General features: G+C 47.1%; 1 protein-coding gene across 1 annotated transcript in view; it reads left to right on the top strand.

Moving 5' to 3' along the window:
• Positions 1 to 19,594, top strand: part of BRINP1 (BMP/retinoic acid inducible neural specific 1) — a 94,534-nt gene that overhangs the window by 29,199 nt on the left and 45,741 nt on the right. Inside the window, exon 2 of the mRNA XM_063175065.1 lies at positions 1,073 to 1,340. Within this exon, the coding sequence (XP_063031135.1) occupies positions 1,123 to 1,340 (218 nt within the window). The 5' untranslated portion in view covers positions 1,073 to 1,122. The remainder of the gene's footprint in view (positions 1 to 1,072; positions 1,341 to 19,594) is intronic.

Here is a 19,594-nt window from a genome sequence, read left to right as displayed (position 1 = left end):
ATAGCAAAGAATGATAACAAAGGTTTGTGTCTTGGACAGAGTCCAGGCCAGCTGACTGTGATTGGCCATTGATTACAAACATTCAACATGGGCCAATCCCAGATGCACCTGTTGCATTCCACAGCAGCAGATAATCATTGTTTACATTTTGTTCCTGAGGCCTTTCAGCTTCTCAGGAGGAAAAATCCTAAGGAAAGGATCTTTCCTAAAAGATGTCTGCGACACTCAGCCTTGCTTTGCTGCTCTCCCACAGTAGCAGTGAGACTGTGCCCTGCTCCAGGTGCTGGGAAGGATCTCCCAGGCTCAATGTGCATGCTCAGCCTGTCACCCTGCAGAGCCCTTGATCTTGAGGAGCGCCTCAAGGTCCCTCCATACCTGAAACACCAGCAGACCCCATCCCCTGCACCACGCACACCTCCCCAGCAGGAAAGCAGGGTGAGGACATTTTTATCTGTCAGAGTTTGGCAGGATTTCACCGTTGTGTGTGTCTGTGTGTCCGTGTGTGCTGTCGCCAGACCTGGGTAATTATTTTGTTTTATTTCTTTTTTTGGCAGCACTTGAAAGTAAGAGCTGGGTCTTTATAGATTGCTCAGGTTGCACAGAGTATGGATTAGAGATCATCAGAGAGACATGAAAGCAGGAGACACGTTTCTCTGGCACAGCATTAAAGGGACAATAAAGGGGTAATTGTAGCCTAGGGTGCAGCCACCTCCAGTGCCTGGCCTTCACTCGCCTTTGCTGCACTGTGGAGAACTTCACGAGGGAAATGATGGAGGAGCTGGGGTGAGGATGTCTCAGGTCAGGACCTGGTTATTTCAAAGGTGGTATATGCTCAGGAGGTTAAAGGCACCACTTAAATACATGAATAAAACACTGCCAAATACTCTAAGGTGGAACACAGGCAAACTGAAGTCTTTTAGTACTTGGTTTTTCACGTCTGTTTTCACCCTGAGAGAAGGTTGTCAAAGGATCCGAGCATTTTTAATCTCTCTCTTTCTCTCCCTCCTCCCTCTCCTCCCCTCCATTTCTCTTTCTCTCTTTCCTTCCTCCTATCCCCTCTCTCTTCCAACAGGACTCCACAGAATGGAGCAAGAATGAGAGGAAAAAGGCAGACAGAAAAGCATGAACTGGAGGCTTGTTGAGTTCCTCTACCTCCTGTTTATATGGGACCATATACTCATACAGCCCTCCCACCAGGACCCAGCTGCTACCAACCAACATGTCTCCAAGGAGTTTGATTGGCTTATTTCAGACAGGGGGCCTTTCCACCACTCACGGAGCTACTTATCCTTTGTGGAAAGACATCGTCAAGGATTTACAACCAGATATAAAATATACAGGTATGTCGCCTTCTGTGGGATTCACATGCTCTGGACCTGAGAGAAGCAGGGAAAAGAATGATCAAAACGATTCTTGTGTCATTGGCTGCTCCTGTGTTGTGCCAAAGCAGAATGCAATGCAGAGATTGTTTACCCAAGGTGATGGTGTTTTGTTTCCTTGGCCTGTCAGGGCCAAATGTGTGTGCAGGCTGTGGGTCAGCAGACAGTCATGAGGTTCTGGGCAGTTGGAATTGAGTTGGGTGCTTGTGCAGATTCAGTTTCGATGTAGTGTAATACAGAATAGAATAATATAGTATAATAAGGTAATTACAGAATCACAGAATCACAGAATAATGAGGTTGGAAGGGACCTCTAAGATCATCGAGTCCATCCTGTGCCCTAACACCTCAACTGTAGCACCCAGTGCCATGTCCAGCCTTTTTTTAAACACATCCAGAGATGGTGATTCCACCACCTCCCTGGGAAGGACATTCCAGTACGTAATTATTCTTTTGGTGAAAAACTTTTTCCTGATATCCAGCCTGTACCTTCCCTGCTGTAGCTGGAGACTGTGTCCTCTGGTTCTGTCAGAGACCAACCCCACCTGTCTGCAGCCTCCCTTCAGGAAGGTGTAGAGAGCAATAAGGTCACCTCTGAGCCTCCTCTTCTCCAGGCTAAACAGCCCCAGCTCCTTCAAACATTCCTCACAGGGTTTGTGTTCCAATTTATGAGCCTTCTGATATCCATGGAGTCCTCCTTGTTATTCCTCCCTCCCACCGGGGTCACCTTGTATTTCCGATCTGCTTCCTGTGCCTTGGACGAGTTTTTGGGTGCTGGGAGCTCTGCCAGCTCCCATGGGCTGCAGGCTGAGAGCTGCACCACTGTCCCCATTCCACCTGGCAACGCTGCTTTGGTTCCCCCAGGCCCCCAGCTGGCAATGCAAATTGCTTCAAAGGCTGGGGTGGAGCGCTCTGATAGTGAGATGAAGGCGCCGCAGTGTCGCGGCAATGTGCACAGCACAGAGTGAGATGAAAAGGAGCTGAGGGGGTGGGTGTTCTTCATTCCTGGTGACAGACAGTTCACAGGCAGGTTCCCAAGCAGCTTTTTCAAATCAATGGAGCTCTGGACAGCCCGAGCCTCTGTACCAAACTCGTACATGTGAACTGCCAGTAGCTGCAGGTTCACATAAAGATGTCACCACGCACGTCAGCGTGACAGTTCTCACACTGCTGTGTAGGAGCCTTGGCTGTGTGCTCCCTACCACGGATCTTTGAGGATTTATCTCCATGTGTAAGTTGGACTTGGCCCAAGAACTGTGATCTTGATTTAAGAAACTGCAGAGAGTTAAAAAAACCTACAGAGGATAGGCAGAATTCGGATTTTATTTTGCCTTCTGGGTTTTTAATCCTTAGCTGTCACTTGTTTCAAACTCTTCTTGCCAGCTGTGCTATCTAGAACCACCCCTTTTCCTCCTCATTTTAATCTGAAAAGCTGGGGTGCTCACATGAAGGCCCTTTTGAAGCAGCAGGCACTTTGGAGTGAAGGGGAATAAGCCAGCAAGTGTCGGGAGATTTGTGCTGAAACCCAAAGAGACTGAAAAACTCTCCCGGCCACGTGTGTATTTACATAATTATATGGTCCTGTTGTGCTTCAGAAAGACACAGCCATGCAGAGTGGTGGGCAGGGAAATGTTGGTGAGCAGCCTGTGGCACTGTGCACATGGACATGGACATGGGGAGGGGGAATCACAGGGAATTACAGGGAATCACCTGTGTGCTGGGAGTGTTGTCCCATGGGCACGGAGCCAGAGTAACAGAGATTTGTGAGGCATCAGCTCTGTGTGGGGAAGAAAAATGTTCTTGTTCTGCAGCCTCCAGGGAGTGCAGAACCCCCTTTCCCTGCAGCAGGTTAAAAATATTGTCCTGGCTTGTCCTCTCCAAAACAGCTCAGGGGGAAGACAGCCCCAAAACCTAAAAGCTGCACTGCCTTGCTTCCACTGGTGCCTGTGCGCAGAGCAGCAGAGAAAATGCCTTTTCCCAAAAGCCTTTTTGCCTGGCTGTGCTCTGCCCAGCTCCCCTCCTGCCCTGCCTGCCAACACACACAGTGACCCAGCCCGCAGATCCCTGCCCTGCTCCTCGCCTCTGGCACTGGCTGTGCCCTTTGCTAAAGAGCCGTGCAGCCCAGCATGCCAGCACAGAGTCTGCAGGGGCTGGGGGCACAGAGGCACACGATGGATGTGTTCAGACATGGCTACGAGCTGTCACTGTGGGTCAGGCCGCAGATCCATCAAGCCCGGGATCCTGTCTCTGAGCATCACGGAGAAACGGGTCTGCAAGGACCTTGAGAGGTCATTTAATTGAGCCTTTCCCCCAAGGCAGGCTCAGGCATACCTGTGTCACATCTGACAGAGGTTTGTGGGGAACCTGGGAGGTCTCCTGTGATGGAGGATTCACACCCTGAGCAAGCAGCCTTTGCCATGGCTGTGCCTCCTCCACTTTTATAAAGGAGCCAAGAGTTTGTTTGCCTGTGAAGCCTGTGGTTTGTTGTTTTATCTGCCAGGGGGAAAGGAACAAATTCCCTTTTGGTTTGTAGGAAACTAATATGAATTTAAAGTCTTACCTCAGTTCAAGATGAATTTTATGTATGGGAAGTTGTTTGTTCTGTTTTTTCTGTTTCTGCTTAATGTTGTTAAACCATTTATGAAAGACATGTGGAGCAGGTGGAGAACACAACACCCTCCTCCCAGCATGGGAGAAAAAGGGCATCAGCATTCTGTGTGCATGGCAGGTGTCTGAGAGAGGGGTCTTGCAGATAATGACCATGCTGGAGAAGTCACCATTCCAAAAAAAAAAAACCATGGAAATAAGCCAAAAATCCAGTGGAAGTAGTTAGGAGAGAGTTTAGAGAGGACTGCAAGGGTACCTGGGGTATTTCATGGCCAAACACCACACAGTTGAGCAGAAGGAGGGAGCTTGGGAATGCCACTCATGTGTGGTGTTTGGAGCTGCTGGGACCTGAGCATTCCCAAAAAAAACCCTGGAAATAAGACAAAAATCCAGTGGAAGTAATTGGGGAGAGAGTTTAGAGAGGACTGCAAGGGCATCTCATGGCCAAACACCACACAGTTGAGCTGAAGGAGGGGGCTGAGTGCTTGGGAATGCCACTCATGTGTGGTGTTTGGAGCTGCTGGGAGCTGAGCACCTTGGAAATCCAGCTCTGGGACAAACCTGCTCAGCTGAGGAAGAGGAGAAAGCCTCACGTGCTGCAGCAGAGCAGATGCCACGATCAGGTGGGAGCCTGGCTGGATGCTGCAGGGCTGTTTGTTTTTAATATCTGGCCCTGTTTGGCAGAACTGGTCACTTAAAAACTGAGCCCATGCATTTTTAAAGGGATATCAGGCTCAGCCTGGCTATGGAGAATTAGTGGAGCCACAGCCAATTCTCACAGTTAAGAGCTAGACTGTGCACACACTCTCGCAGAACATTCCGTTTTACTGAAACCCACAGGGGTAAAATCTCATTTTGTGGCCTCCTTAAATTGACTCCGAGAATCTGTAAAGCTGTTGGGATTTTGTCAACTGTTTAATTCCAACATAGAAGCCTCTTTCCTACCAAAAGATGGCTCTCAATTGCTCTTTGCACTAGGCTAGCCCAAGGGAGGCACACATCCTGCATTAAGGATATCAATCCTTTCCTTAGGAAAGCAGCTGATATGGAGCATGGGAATTTTCTGTGCAATCTTCTCCTTCAATGCCCCTTTCCTCCCATACTTTTTTAGGTTGGCTGGTTTTTAGTTTGTTGCTCTGTCAAGCAGTTCCTTGTGATTTTGCTGAGGGAGGTTTGGCCTGACCCCTGCTCTTCTCCCAGGGCTGATGGCAGCAGAACCCAAACCAGCCACAGTGACCAAGGGTTTGGAGAGGATGTGAAATCAATCCAGAGGGCTTCACCCAGCCCTAATGGAAACACTGTTGGCTGTTTAGTGGTGGTTTCCCTGGTGTCCTGCTGTGTGGAAACATGGACACATCACATTAGGGCCGTGTCATTTACACTGGAAAGCCACCAAGGCAAAGCCACTGGTGGTGCTGAGAGCAGCATAAGGCAAAATGCAGAATTTTCTCCCTTTTGCAGGTGATGCTAGGAAGGAAGCAACATAAAATCATGAAGGAATTTTCTTCTATCATTAGTGAAGTCCAGAGCATGTCAGCACCCAGCACAGAGCCTGTTGCAGTGAGCAGGGCTATTTTATATTCTGCATAAGCAGAACTGCTGTAGAACTTCAGAGCTGATGATATCTTTCATAGGAAGCCTGGATGCTGGTCTAGCATCCTATAGTGAGCAGACAGTTCACTGTTAAAAACCCCAAGGTCTTGTTACCTCCTTCCATGCATTTCATTTCAGTGGATTTTAGGTCTCTTGTAAAAATTTTTTTTCTGATTTTCCTGGTACCCTCAGTCAAGGCTTCCACCTTGCATGTGGCATTAGGAGGAAGGCAGGCAAAGGGGGAGATGTCTTATATTAAATCATGAACAGTAGGAGTGGATACAATTGCATTAGGGAAGCACATTAGTCAGCATTGATTCATACTAATAAGGGTGGTTTAGGGGGGCCTCTGGCAGGAAAATGCTGCTTTGATCATTATCTGTGCACACTGGTGCTAATGCAGATAGGATGGCAGATGCTGAGAGTGGTTTGTGGGTTGTCTGAATATTCATTATCACCATCCTTGTTGTTATTCCTAGTCATGAGAGCCTGGGGTACGAGGTACTGCAGGAAGGCTGGGGAACAGATGAAGCTCAGCTTGGCTTTGGGACTGGGGTCCTGCTCAGACCAGAAAACATCCCTGTTACCACTGAACAGTTAACAGCTTCAGCCCACTGCTTTGAAGTATGTTGTCATGTTGTCCTTTTTTTTTTTTTCTGCTTCTTCTCTCAGAAGTTATTTAGCTATAAGGCAAAGCAAAAAAGTGGGCTGAGCACTGGAATGCTCCATGCAAATTGCCAGGCAGAGGCACTGACAGGAATTTCCCTGATGATGCTGCTCAGCTGAAGCAAGATCTAGAAAAAACAAAAAACAAAACGACCAAAAAACAAACAAACAAACAAACCAAACCCAAAACAACAACAAAACCCCAAACAAAAACAATGAAAAATTCTTTCCTTAAAAGAAAAATAAAAGGCTTTGTTCAGTGTCAGAGAGGGGAGGCAAAGAGGGACAAGGTGAGATGGGCTCATCCAGCTGAGCAGAGATTGCCATTGCCAATTCTAGGGAAAAGAGGGACAGGACACAGAGCTTTGGAAAGGGGAGCCCACAGATGGAGTGGCAGAGAGGTGACACAGGCAGGACCTGGGTTTTTGCCCCAGGTTTGTGCTGTGGCTGTGTGTGAGCTCATTCCTGCGTGCCCCAATTGCCTCCCCACCCCCTGAGAAGGGGAGATGAGGAGATGACAGCACTTGCCTGCTCTGCATTGCTGGGCAGACTTAATTAAAAGCTGCAAGATGTTTGGACATAAGGGACAGCAGCAATATAAAATGGATGATCACACAGGGCTGCGAGTGGAACGTGCATGTGCGAGAAGGAATGCGTGTTTTCCGTGCGTGGGAGTTTAATTCCATTTTCTGAAATGACAGTGGGGACAGGGAAGTCTGGCTGTCTGTGCAAGGGAGCAGGGAAACCCTGGGGTATAAAAAGGAGATCTGCTCACCTTGTAGCTTCTGCTGCAGTGGGACCAGTTAGAGGCTGCCTAATTTCATGAAATCTGCAAATACAGAATCCTTCTGAGACCTCTGTCAGGTCTGCTTAAATCAAAACTTAGTGAGGGAGGTGGCACCAAAGCAGCCAGTCCTGCCCATCCCTCCCTCTGCAGAGTGACAGGACAGAGCTGATAACTCACCAACACTTGGTACAGCAAGGTCCCAGATAGTTAAAAAGGAAAAGGAGCTTGTGGGACAAGAAAGATTGGGAGAAACTGGCTGCACAAGCTGGACAGAAATTGGTTGGGATGCTGCCTGGGGAAAAAAGCTGATTTTTTTTTTTTTTTTTCTCCCAAAATGTTGTTTCCTCAGGAGAAACAGTGCAGGTCTAGGACAAGTCAGTGGAGAGGTGAGAGGTGTCTCCATGTGATAAGAATGTGCTTGGTGTGCCTTTGAGAGTTGGATATTTTCTTGTAGGTAGAGGCTCAGTAGGAGTACGAAAACATAGGCTTGGATTATCGCTACTGCTATCTCTAGGATAGTAAGGAGAGAACTAGTAAGGTTAGGAGTGAAACTGCTGGTATTGTGGAGAGCAAGGCTGTTGTGGCTGTAGAGGTGAGCGTGACTTTCAAGGTTAAAGTGACTTGGTGATTTCCAAGGCTTGTCAGGACAAAGCCTCAGCTGATGTGCTCAAGAGCTGGTCCTGCTTCAAGTGGGAGGCCGGATTAGGGACCCCCATGGTCCCATCTAACCAGCATTTGTGTTATTTCCCTCTTTCTCCAGTTCAGAGTGGACACTAAACTGTGTGCTCGTAAAGGGATTTGCGCTGGTGAATGCATTCAACCACACTAGATTTTTATTTAGTCCTAGAAAACCCACAAATCTGAGCAGCTATGTGCTCCCTAAATGTGTCACTCCCTCAGTGAAGAGGAAGAGAAGGATCCTGAAGCCAGCATCTCTGCTGTGCACATAGCACAGGCTACAGCAGACTTAGAAATGCATATGCTGTTCTGCTGCTTGAATTTTCCCTTAGAGGAAAAAAAAAATGAAGGAGGAAAAAAGATTGGTCTCACAAAATTGTCTCACAAAACTTTCAAAGTTTTATGGCACCGCAAATTAAAAACAATGAGCCAGATTCTCTGTGACATAAATGTGTGAAACTGTTGACTTCAAGGTAAATTCACCAATTTATTGGCTGGAGAATGTGTTCCAGAACACCCAGCACTGCCCAGGGCACACACACAGCCCCAGGGTTTGTGTGACTGCCTGGCCTGGCTGGGAGGAAAATGAGCTTTTATAATTTCTGAGCAAAAGCAAAATGTTACTCTTACATCAGGCACTGGGTTTGGCCAAGCTGGTCAGTGATTGTGAGGGTTTTATGGCTGGTTTTATATCAGAATCACAGAATTGTTTTGGCTGGAAAAGTCTTCGAGTCCAACCTGTGCCTGATGCCCACCTTGTCCACAGCCCAGAGCTCTGAGTGCCACCTCCAGCCCTTCCTGGGACACCTCCAGGGATGGGCACTCCAAACCTCCATGGGCAGATTTTTCCATAAAAAAAAAAAAAATTCCTGATGTCCTCACCTGGCTCAGCTTGAGGTAATTTCCTTTTGTCACTTGTCACTCCCATCAGGGAGCTGTAGAGAGCAAGAAGGTCCCCCCTTAGCCTCCTTTTCTCCGGGCTAAAGTTGACTCCAATCTACAGAAGTTTGGCCTTTCCTCACTGGGAACTGCCGGGCAGATTTCATGTAAAACTGTGATTTCAAAGAGCTGAGGAACTCACCTGGCAGAAAAACGGTCCGAGAGCTGAAAAAAATAATAAGATAAAATAAAATAAAATAAAATAAAATAAAATAAAATAAAATAAAATAAAATAAAATAAAATAAAATAAAATAAAATAAAATAAAATATAAAATAAATAAAAAGTTAATTTTTAACTAGATCACTTCCTGGTCTCATTCATTCTGTGGTCAGGGCATAGCAGAGGGACAGGGTTGTGCAGATGGAGGCAGCAGGGTGACAAAGGGGACAGGTGAAGCTGCTCTTTCCTGCAGCAATGTGCATGAAAGTTCTTTTAAAGTGGTTGTGAGGTTGTTTTGGTTGTGCTAAGTTGTGGCACAGACAGAATATATAAGAGCTGTTTCCATCATTTTTTCTGGCCCTTCTTCTCTCCATTCCTCATTGGCTGTTTTTGCTGTCTCTTTATTGCATTGAATTTAATCTACTGGTCAGTAGAGCAGTACAAAGAATTGATTTTGTGGTTCACTGGTTGTACAGAACAAAAATCATATTAAAAATGGGTTGATATGAAATGGATGTTTGTTCAACTTTTCAGTAAAATGAAAACATTGAAACATTTCATTTCAGGCTCAGTGAAAGTTTTAAACCGTGCTGTTTATTTTCACTTTATTAATCCAGTGATTTTTTTATTTTTTTGCAATTTTTAAGGCGCTAAAGTTCATCTCAAGATATGAAGTCAAGCAGTGCCACTTCAAAAATGTCGAAAGAGGAACATTTTGATTTTGAGTGTATTGTGTTTAGCTGTTTATTCTTCAGTTTGAATTTACAAGGAGCTTTTATAACCTTGAGTTAGGGAAGGACTGAAAAACAAAAAAAGACTGACTGTCCTTTTCACTCTGTGACTATGAAATCTTGAAATTCCCTGGGGTCCAGCTTTGATTTTCTCTGGGTTCAGCATCTTAGGATAAAGAAAAAAACCGCAATAATAATTTCCCCAGTGTGGCTGGGTAGGAGTGAGAGCCAGGATGAGCAGCAGGAACGCAGCTGTGCCTGGGAAAGCTCGTGGTGCTTCCCAAAACCAGGCTGGGTGCTGGGACCCAGGCGCTGTGACAGTGACAAAATGCACCCACAGATCCTCTCTCACGCAGCCTGGCAGGTTTTCAGCCCTGTTCCACTTGACTGCATGTCTGAAGCATCCAAGGAAGCACCGTGAACGTTCTTCTCAAACAGCATTAAGGTGGTGCTTAGCTCAGGTATGAATTGATGGGCACTGTTAGGCCTTTTAATCTTTGCTTAGGGTTCTTTAGTCGTGCTGAAGTTCTGCTGACAAGGTTTTCTTATTAGGGTTTTATGCTATGTGTTTAAAAGGGACATCAGCTTTTTTTTGTTTTCCAGTCACAGGGAAGGGTTTTTAGGAGAGACAGCACGGCAATTGAAGGACAGAGGGAGCTGAGATGAAAGGGGGTTCTCTGCTCCATGTGGAATGAGCAATGGAAATTCATCCAGGCAAAAATACAGAATCCCCCTAGTTTATATTATGCCTGTAAAGGAGTGATGTACATTGGTTTGCAATCAGTACATGCCGTGTAAATAAATGCGTGTAAACCAAAACCTGAAATCCATTTCCATAGTGCATGTAAACAATGAAGCCTCCCGGTGTTGTCTTCGATGTAAATGCTCATCTAAAAATGACATTACTACACGTTTATGCAACTTTACGAAAGCCACAATTTACATTCCTGTCTAGCATCTCCAAAAGCAGTTGGCAAACAGGAACCATTCAGTGATGGGCACGAACCAGACAATTCCATCACGCAGCATCTCCTCCAGCCCCAGCCTTCATTCCACATGCAGTGCAGGGACTGCTGCTGTTACATCCCCTGCATAATGCAGCTCCCTGCATATGTGCAGCTTGCCATGGATTTGCATAAGCAGAATGAAGGCAGGAGCAGGGGCTGGCAGGGAATGGCTGGGGCTGAGCTGTGCAGAGCTTTGTCCTGGGGTGTGTGAGCAGGCACAGAGCTTGGCCCTGGCCAGGCTGGAGGAGCAGCTGCTCCGGCTGCCTTTGGATTGGGATGGTGACGGCTTGGGAGCATCCCTGGCAGCTGCAGGGCTTGACAGAAGGACACACCTCTCCTTCTCTGATATTCTTGAGAACGGAGGGCAAGAGGAAGGAAAGGTGGCACCAGTCTTGATATGCCTGGAGACGCTGAAATATGGGAGCAGAAAATCTGCTTAGGCTCAGAAGGGCAGCCCTGCATACGAAGGCGGCACAGGGACGGTGTGGAGGCAGAGCAGTGGATGAATTCACATTCTGATGAGCAGTTGATAAGTTCACATTCTGATGAGGCTGCCATGGTCAGGCACCATGGCACCAGCCTTTGATATGCCTGGAGCTGCTAAAATATGGGAGCAGAAAATCTATCCAGGCTCAGGAAGGGCAGCCCTGCATCTGAAGGTGGGAGTGCACTCCCAGCCATGGAGGCAGAGCAGTTGATATTCTCACATTCTGATGAGCAGTTGATAAGTTCACATTCTGATGAGGCTCCCATAGTCAAGCACCATGGCACCAGCCTTTGATATGCCTGGAGGTGCTGAAATAGGGGAGCAGAAAATCTGGCCAGGCTCAGAAGGGCAGCCCTGCATCCGAAGGTGGGAGCGCATGCCCAGCCATGGGAACAGTGTGGAGGCAGAGCAGTAGATGAATTCACATCCTGATGAGGCTCCTGTGGTCAGGCACCATGGCACCAGCCTTTGATATGCCTGGAGCTGCTGAAATAGGGGAGCAGAAAATCTGTCAAGGCTCAGGAAGGGCAGCCCTGCATCTGAAGGTGGGAGTGCACTCCCAGCAATGGAGACAGAGCAGTTGATATTCTCACATTCTGATGAGCAGTTGATAAGTTCACATTCTGATGAGGCTCCCATAGTCAAGCACCATGGCACCAGCCTTTGTTATGCCTGGAGGTGCTGAAATAGGGGAGCAGAAAATCTGCCCAAGTTGAGAAGGGCAGCCCTGCATCCGAAGGTGGAAGCGCATGCCCAGCCATGGGAACAGTGTGGAGGCAGAGATGTAGATGAATTCACATCCTGATGAGGCTCCTGTGGTCAGGCACCATGGCACCAGCCTTTGATATGCCTGGAGGTGCTGAAATAGGGGAGCAGAAAATCTGGCCAGGCTCAGAAGGGCAGCCCTGCATCCGAAGGTGGGAGCGCACGCCCAGCTATGGAACAGTGTGGAGGCAGAGCAGTTGGTGAGTTCACATCTGATGAGATGTGTCCTCCTGTGGTCAGGACACACCAGTTCCTCTGGAGAAAAGCACTCCTGTGAGCTGTGTGCCTGGAAAGGCAGATCAGTGCCCTGCCTGCTGATCCAGGGGAGCTCTCAGCTGGATTGTCCGAGTGCTAGCACAGATCTCCAGAGCTGCATCTTCCAGCAGGAAAATTCCCCTTCTCCATCCGTAACAAAACATTTTGATCCTCCTCCCAGTGAATCCCAGAAGGAGCACAGAAATATTTTAGTCACTGAACCTTTCCAAAGAGATCTGCATCCTGCTGGGCTTGGACAAGGATGTCCACATGCTGTCCCTTCAGAGACCTCCTGAATGGTGGGGGAGTGTTCCCCTCCACATGTCAAGTGGAGGCTGTGCCCAGCAGGGCTGCTCCCAGCATGCTGTGACAGCAATGACTCTGCACATTCATCTCAGATTCCTCCAGAGCAGCACACTATGGTCCAGTGGCTTGGGAACATATTTTAAAAGCTAACAAGGCTAAGAGAAGCTTTCACTCTCTTTTTTTTTTTAATAAAAATATTTTTAGCTGCTTTTAAAAATTATTTTTTAATAATCTTATTAATTCTGTTTTCAAACCAGGCAGATGCTTATTTCAGCAGAGAAGCTGTTACATTAAAATAAAAAAGTCATCCTGTTAGATAGACAGAATAATTTTGTTCTGGCACAAGTAGCACTGGGAGAAGGCATTTTAGGGTTTTTTCTTTTATATTTCTGGATCCCTCCAATGTTTTTCTCAGGTTCCAGAAAGGATATTTTTTTCCCCTTTCTTTTTTGCTGATTGCTACCCACCAGGCTCTGTAAATGGAACAAGAAGTGTCCACCAGGACAGCCTGAGCCATCCAGGCAGATTTCCTGGGCTAAGCTGCTGAGAGCAGGTACAGAACCCAAGGACACAAAGAAAGCCTGGGCTCAGCTTTGCCTGCAGCAGGGTTTGGGCCAGCCCTTTGTGCAGGATCTGCTCTGCAGGCAGTGTGATGTCAAATATTCCTGTGCAGAGCCAGCACTTCCTTTGTGCTGCTGCCCACGTGTGTGCCCAGGAAGGAGCTGACACAGCACCCAGGTGTCCTGGCACAGCCCAGCTTCCCTCAGGAGAGCTCTGGGCAGGAGGGACCTGCTCTGCTCCAAGGCATGGGGCTGATGGAGGCAGCTTTGGCTGCCAGGAGTGTTCACCAGGGCTCTGTTTGCTGGTGGCCAAGCCTGGGAGCTCTTGGGACCGAACCCCTTTCACACCTGCAGCTCTTCACTCTTCCAGCACTGCCATGGTGACCACAAAGTTTTTACAGGAAGCTGCTGTGAGGTTTCCTTCACTGTAGAATTATGATTTTTTTTCCTGGTCAAATACACCCCATCCAGTGAAAACCACGGAGAGAGGGAGGAGAGGAGATGGGTAGGGATGGTGCTTACACCCACCCAGCTCTCTGGGATGAGGTGCTGCAGTGCAGCTGCTGCCTCCCCCTCCTCCTCCTCCTTCTCCTCCTCCTCCTCTTCCTCCTCCTCCTCCTCCTCCCTCCCTGCCAGACTCCTCACAGCTGCCTGGCTCTGGAACCATTATTCCAAGGAGACAGAGGTGCTCCCCATCCCCACGCTCTGTGGCGTGGGAAAGCCTCTGGGCTGCTCCAGCAGCTGCCTGAGAGGGAGCCCTGGGCTCTGGCAGTGGCAGCTGGGCCAGGCTGGGGCTTCCAGAGGGGAGGGATCCTCTAAAGGATCTGTGATGCTTCTAAATCAAAGCCCTGCTGACAACACAGAGCACTAAATGCCTGCCTGGGGATCTGCTCCTGCAGTCATGTGACGACATCAGAATTTAAGCTTTAATTAAGAAATGAGTGCAGGCAGGGAGGGAAGAGTCTCTAGTCCTTATGGCTACGAAAGAAAGCTTGGAAACATGACCTGAGTGCAACCAACATCTGCTTTAATGTGCAGATGGCTCCCAGCAGAGGGGAGAGCAGCGGGGAGAGGAAGCCATTCCATCAAATCCTCAATCAGGTCAAGCCAGCTTGTGCTTCTGCTTGCAATGAAAGAGCTTTTTTGGAGAGAGAGTCCAGAAAGCTGTGCTATGGCAGAATTAAATGGAATTATGGAAGCCTAGAAAGGCTTGGGATCATCTAGTCCAGACACCCTGCCATGGGCAGGGATGCCACCCATGAGACTGAGTTGCTCAGGGCTGTCCTGCAGCTTTTCTGGGCCAGGTTTCACACAAGTTTCACAGGAAAAATGTCTGGAGGAGTGAGAGTTGCCTAACTGAACCTGCCAATGGTGCACAGCACTTTTTAGGCAGCAGCATGGAAATCCTCTGCTCTGGGGCTGAGGCAGGAGGATTCCTGGATTCCCTTAGCTCCTGGATTCCCTTAGCCCAAATTGAAGGGACGCCTTTAATGTCCCCTTGTGTCAACACCTACTGGCCCCAAACCCTGCACTGTGCTTTCTCCTGCCATCAGTTTCAGCAAGGGTAGGGTAAAACCAGGCATTTTAGAGGCCAGTTAGGGAAAAGCCTCTGGATATTCTCCATCTCCCAGGGATACACAAAGCTTGCTGAAGGAGAGCCCCATTTGATGGCTGTGCTCTCACCAGGGCCTGCAGGCTCCAAAATGCCTGATATTGCAACAAGCTCTGATTCCCCTGAGTGAGAGTGCCATGGAAAAGCTGCTGGAAGAGTTCCCCTGCTACTTACAGCTGGGACCAGCTCTGGACTCTGACTCAGTGAAGCATCCTGACACTTGGAGCTTGTCATTCCTGCAATCAAAGTGTCTCCTGGCAAGCTGCAAACACAGGTTTCATGGGTTGCATGGGCTGCTGGTGACTGGCAGCTCTGCTGCAGTGTGGGCTGGGTTTCAGTGCTGATTTGAGATCTGAACATCACAGAACACTCAGGGCATTCAGGTTGGATGAGGATGCACTGACCAGTGAGGAACACTTGAACCCCATGGCAACCTGCAGGTGGGAGAAGCTGTGTTATCTCTGGAGGGCAAATTCTATTGCTTGTGCATCCCTGCAAATTTATTTTCATTATCCATGCACCCCTGAATGGTATTTTCATTGTCCACGCACCCCTGAAAGGAGTTTTCTTTATCCATGCATCCCAGAAAGGTGTTTTCACTATCCATGCATCCCAGAAAGGTGTTTTCATAGCCCATGCATCCCTAAAAGGTGTTTTCACTATCCATGCATCCTTAAAAGGTGTTTTCACTATCCATGCATCCCTAAAAGGCCCATGCACCCCTGAAAGCTGTTTTCATTATCCGTGCACCCCTGAAAGGTGTTTTCATTATCAGTGCACCCCTGAAAGGTGTTTTCATTATCCATGCACCCCAGAAAGGTGTTTCCATAGCCCTTGCACCCCACCCAACCTCACTTTGCTTTCCCTCCCCTTTCTCTCATACTGGTTATTCCCTTTTCAGCAAAGGCAAACCCACCCAGCGGATATTCAGCATCAAAAATATCAGTGTTACCTTCCAGCTCTTGAGTGAAAACCCCAGAAAGAACATTACTTTTAACTCCCCTCAGATGTCTGGGGCTGTCCCTGGGAGTGCAGGTGCACAGCCAGGGCTGGGCTAATCAGAGAGCCTGGTACACAGGGAAAAGCGTGTGTGGCATGGTTAAGGGCAAGCAGGAAATATAGAAATAAGACAAGGAGTTTTTTAGCTCCATCTCTGATTAAAGCAAAGTGAATAGTCCCACACTCCTCGTTCTCCTTGTTTTGCTTCCCCTGTGTTCCTCCCCTTCTCCCCCATTCATGAGCAGACTGTGAAAGTGTCAGATTCCCCCCTCCCACCCATAAAAGACTCCTCTCTGTTCCTTGGGAGTATTTGATATTTGGAGTCTGTGCTGTACTGTTCAGCAGCGAGTGTTGCCAAGTCACATGATGAACTGTATCTCAAGACTATTTAATGTCTCTTCAAAGCCCACACTTTCAGAGTCCTGTGATTATGTAAATGTCTCAACTCAATTTTTAAAGTAAGTTTACGGCCCTCATAATTGCAGAGGAAAACTTGATAATACGACTCCTACATACTCAGAAAGCAGAAGGCAAAAAAAAAAAAAAAAAGGAAAGAAAGAAAAAACCCTGAAGTTTATCAGATTTTAAAAGTCTCATGAATTTTAAAAGCAATCTCTTAATTCTTTTTTTGAGCTTGACTCATGATTTTCAAACTGTCACCAGTGTGGCTGTAGGGATTGTAAGGCTGGTTTGTTATCTTATTAGGTAACTTACATAAAATATCCGAGCCCATGGAGACTCAGAGATGGAGTATTGCATTTCAGTGCTCGTCTGGAAACAATGGTGTCTTTTCTTCTGTGGAGTTGCTCAGGATCTCCTCTTAATCCAGGTCTCCAGTCACTGCTGCAGCATAAATATTTCCCCAAATTATATTAATGTTAATCATATGAATGAGAATAGCCATAATATTGATTTTCATAATACTTAGGTTATTAAATTTGAGTTTGACGGTAGTTTTGTGGCACGGTTCATAACAGCAAATCTCCTCAGCATGCATAAGCAGGGAGAGCGGGCCACAGAGCAATAGCACTGCAAACCCAGGGAGAAATATATTCCTGAATCTTCCATCCTACCACAGGATTGCACAGGGAACAGACACTTGTGGCAGAGTTAGCAATGCCACAGCTGAAGTTTTGCTAATTGTTTGATGACCTCAGATGAACTAGATTGATCTGAAAGGAGAAAAAAGTTGAATGTTGAAATGAATTGTGCCAATATTTCTATGGGTATATGCACCACTCATGGGTTCTTTATTCATCACACAATGCTTTGGGTTGGAAGAGATTTAAAAAAAAACTAAACAGTTCCAAACCCTACCATGGGCAGGGACGCCTTCCATTGTCCCAGGCTGCTCCAAGCTCCATTCAGTCTGGCCTTGGGCACTGCAAGACATCTGGAATCCCCAGCAATACTCCTGGAATGTCTGCAGACACAGCAGCAGGGATGCTGATGTGATAAGATGAAGAGGGATCAATTGTTGCTTGCCTTCCCCATGCAGATTTACTCAGGCTGTGTGATTCTGTTTGGGATCCACACACACTGAAGGATGGGGAGGTGGCAGAGCCAGCAGGGCTCTGTGGTCACTCAGAAATGGCTCTGTGCCCACAGAACCACTGATGTTTGAGGTGCACGCAGCTGCTGAGGTGTCTGCAGCATCTTGCACAGCCCACAGTGGATTAAATGAAATCTGAGAGTGCTTCCCTGTGAAATGACTCTGTAACAAGGGACAGAAATTACCAGCTCTTCCAGCATGTAACAAACCAGGAACCAAGACTGTGCAAGGGGCTGAATGCTACTATATAATAAGCTTACAGGATAATTGCCAACTGTACTTGGACTTAATTTTCTCCTGCAGAAGAGTCATAAAAATAAGTTTATTGTTGTCACTCCGGGGAACTGAGATATTTGGATCAGGTCTTTAAAAAAGACAGTATTTTATCTCCCACTTGAACAGATCAGCTCTGTTGGTGACCATCTCCTGCACAATTGTGAGTGAGCATCCAAAGGAAAAGAATTTCTATGCACAGTGGCAGCCTGTGAGCTGGCACAGAAGAATCTCAGCTCCCAGTCAAGGTCTCACAAGTGCTTGTAACACTGAAGTAGGATTTTCACTCACAGTCTTAGGGATTGTGCACTGGAAGAGGAGCAGAACTGATGAAATTCCACGAGGGTGGAGGGAAACAACAGAATGGAAATGTCTTTGTATTTTAGGTGCAATAAAATTGTCAAGGTGAGGCAGAAAATCATTTTCTCCACAGTAAGGTTTTGTCAAAATGCTTTATTTCGTTAGGTGTAGAGTGTTTCAGGCTGATGAATTGGCTTCAACATATTTTTGATACCCTATCTGCTCTGGTCACCAGTGACTATGGTGAGAGCAAGAGATCTAAGGAACGAGCTATTTTGACAAAATTTTTGTCCAGCGAAAACATTACAAGCTGTTCCAGATTATTCCAACGTGGAACAAAGCCAGATTCTGCAGGCCTGAAAGCAGCTACTAAAAGGAATCCTCTCCTGGGCAGCTCCAGCCACAGCTGAAGCTGGAGCTCTCCCAAACGTGAGCGATTTAAGCTTTGTCTGGAGACACGGAGCTGGAGCCCTTACCAATTACAGATGAGTTATCCTCAGGTGCCACGGGGAGAGTGCGCAGGGACTGAGCAGTAAAGGATTAGCCAGAGCGCGCAGAAATATTGAGCAACTCACTACTACCTCCTATTGTGCTCGTGCCAGTGGAAATCCTTCTCAGAACGGCATATTTTATTCAATTTTTAAGAGCTCTCGATTTTTCATTGAGGAAGGGAAGCTGGGGCAGGCTCTGATCCGTAATCAATCAGCCCGCCCTCGCAGGGAAGCTCCGAGGAAGAGCTCTTGCTCTTTGGTCCTTTATCTTCTCGGAGAACTCCCAGAAATTGTATTTCTGAATGGGATTGAGAGTGAGGGAGAGGGAAAAGCACAGCCTGGGCAATCCTCAGCTAAATCTCACAGACTTCTGTCCTGTAGTAAATATCCTGCAGTAACTAACCCTAGGGACAGCATCTCAAACAACATTTCTCCAGTCAGAATGTCTCAGGCTTCAAAAAGGTGTTTAATCAATTGTGTGGGTAGATAACTGCCCAAGTGCCAAATTCCTGTAGATTTTACATTTTTTAAAAAAATCAGGAATTTTTAAACAAGATCTGCTGCACTCTGAAATTATGCCATCCATAACATAAACCATGAATTTATTCTCCCTGGTAATAAATCACTAGAAATGCACAATGATAAAAGGGGGAATAACAGACACGGCTCATCCAGGGATCTCCAAGCTCTTTGCAGCCATTAGAGTTCTTTAGGATAGTGCAGGAAAAGGCTGGGCTTTGTTTGTTTGTTTGGAATGCATAAATTAATCATTAGCAAAATATTATGCAGTTCGTCAGATATATTATTCACTAGCTATTTGTCAAAATAACAGCTCAGTCATATATCATCAGAACTAAACATTTTTAATTTGTGTATCTCCAGTCCTGAGGTGATTTATTCAGCCTTTTGGTGTTTTGGTTATTGACCAGTTAAAGCTCCATTCCCTTGGGAGGCAGAGATGTGGAAGGTTGGGAGCTCTTGGCGAACTTGGACCATCTCTTTTTGCTGTGGTTTTGTTCAGGAGCTGAAGAAAGCAGGATACTGCATCTGGGTTTCCTTTAGGCACTGCCTCAATAGATCAGCCTTAATTCTGATTATCTCTAGCCAATGTTAGTCTACCTCAGGTAGGAAAATCCACTCCCTTATTCAAAAATAAACTGTGATCTGACAATTTCTGACCCCAGCACCAATGCCCTCATCCCTTCTGAGTTATCTCAACTGTTCAGTGTCTCCCCAGCTCACAGCTGCTGCACCAGAGGCTTTAGGGCTCCCAGCTCACTGCTCCGTGTGATAAATCACACAATTTCAGAAATACTGGGGGAGAACAGAGCAGCCTTTTACCAGGACCCTCCCAGCTCCCTCTGCTGTGCCAGCGAGCTGGACTCCTTCCAGAAGTGCCTGAGCAGAGTGAAGCGACGTGACTGACACTGCCCAGCTCCCCTTGTCA

Source organism: Melospiza melodia, chromosome 22 (genome assembly GCF_035770615.1).
Source record: "Melospiza melodia melodia isolate bMelMel2 chromosome 22, bMelMel2.pri, whole genome shotgun sequence".
NCBI classification, from domain to species: domain Eukaryota; kingdom Metazoa; phylum Chordata; class Aves; order Passeriformes; family Passerellidae; genus Melospiza; species Melospiza melodia.
Note: the sequence above shows the minus strand (reverse complement) of the source record. Positions and strands in the feature narration are given on the sequence as shown.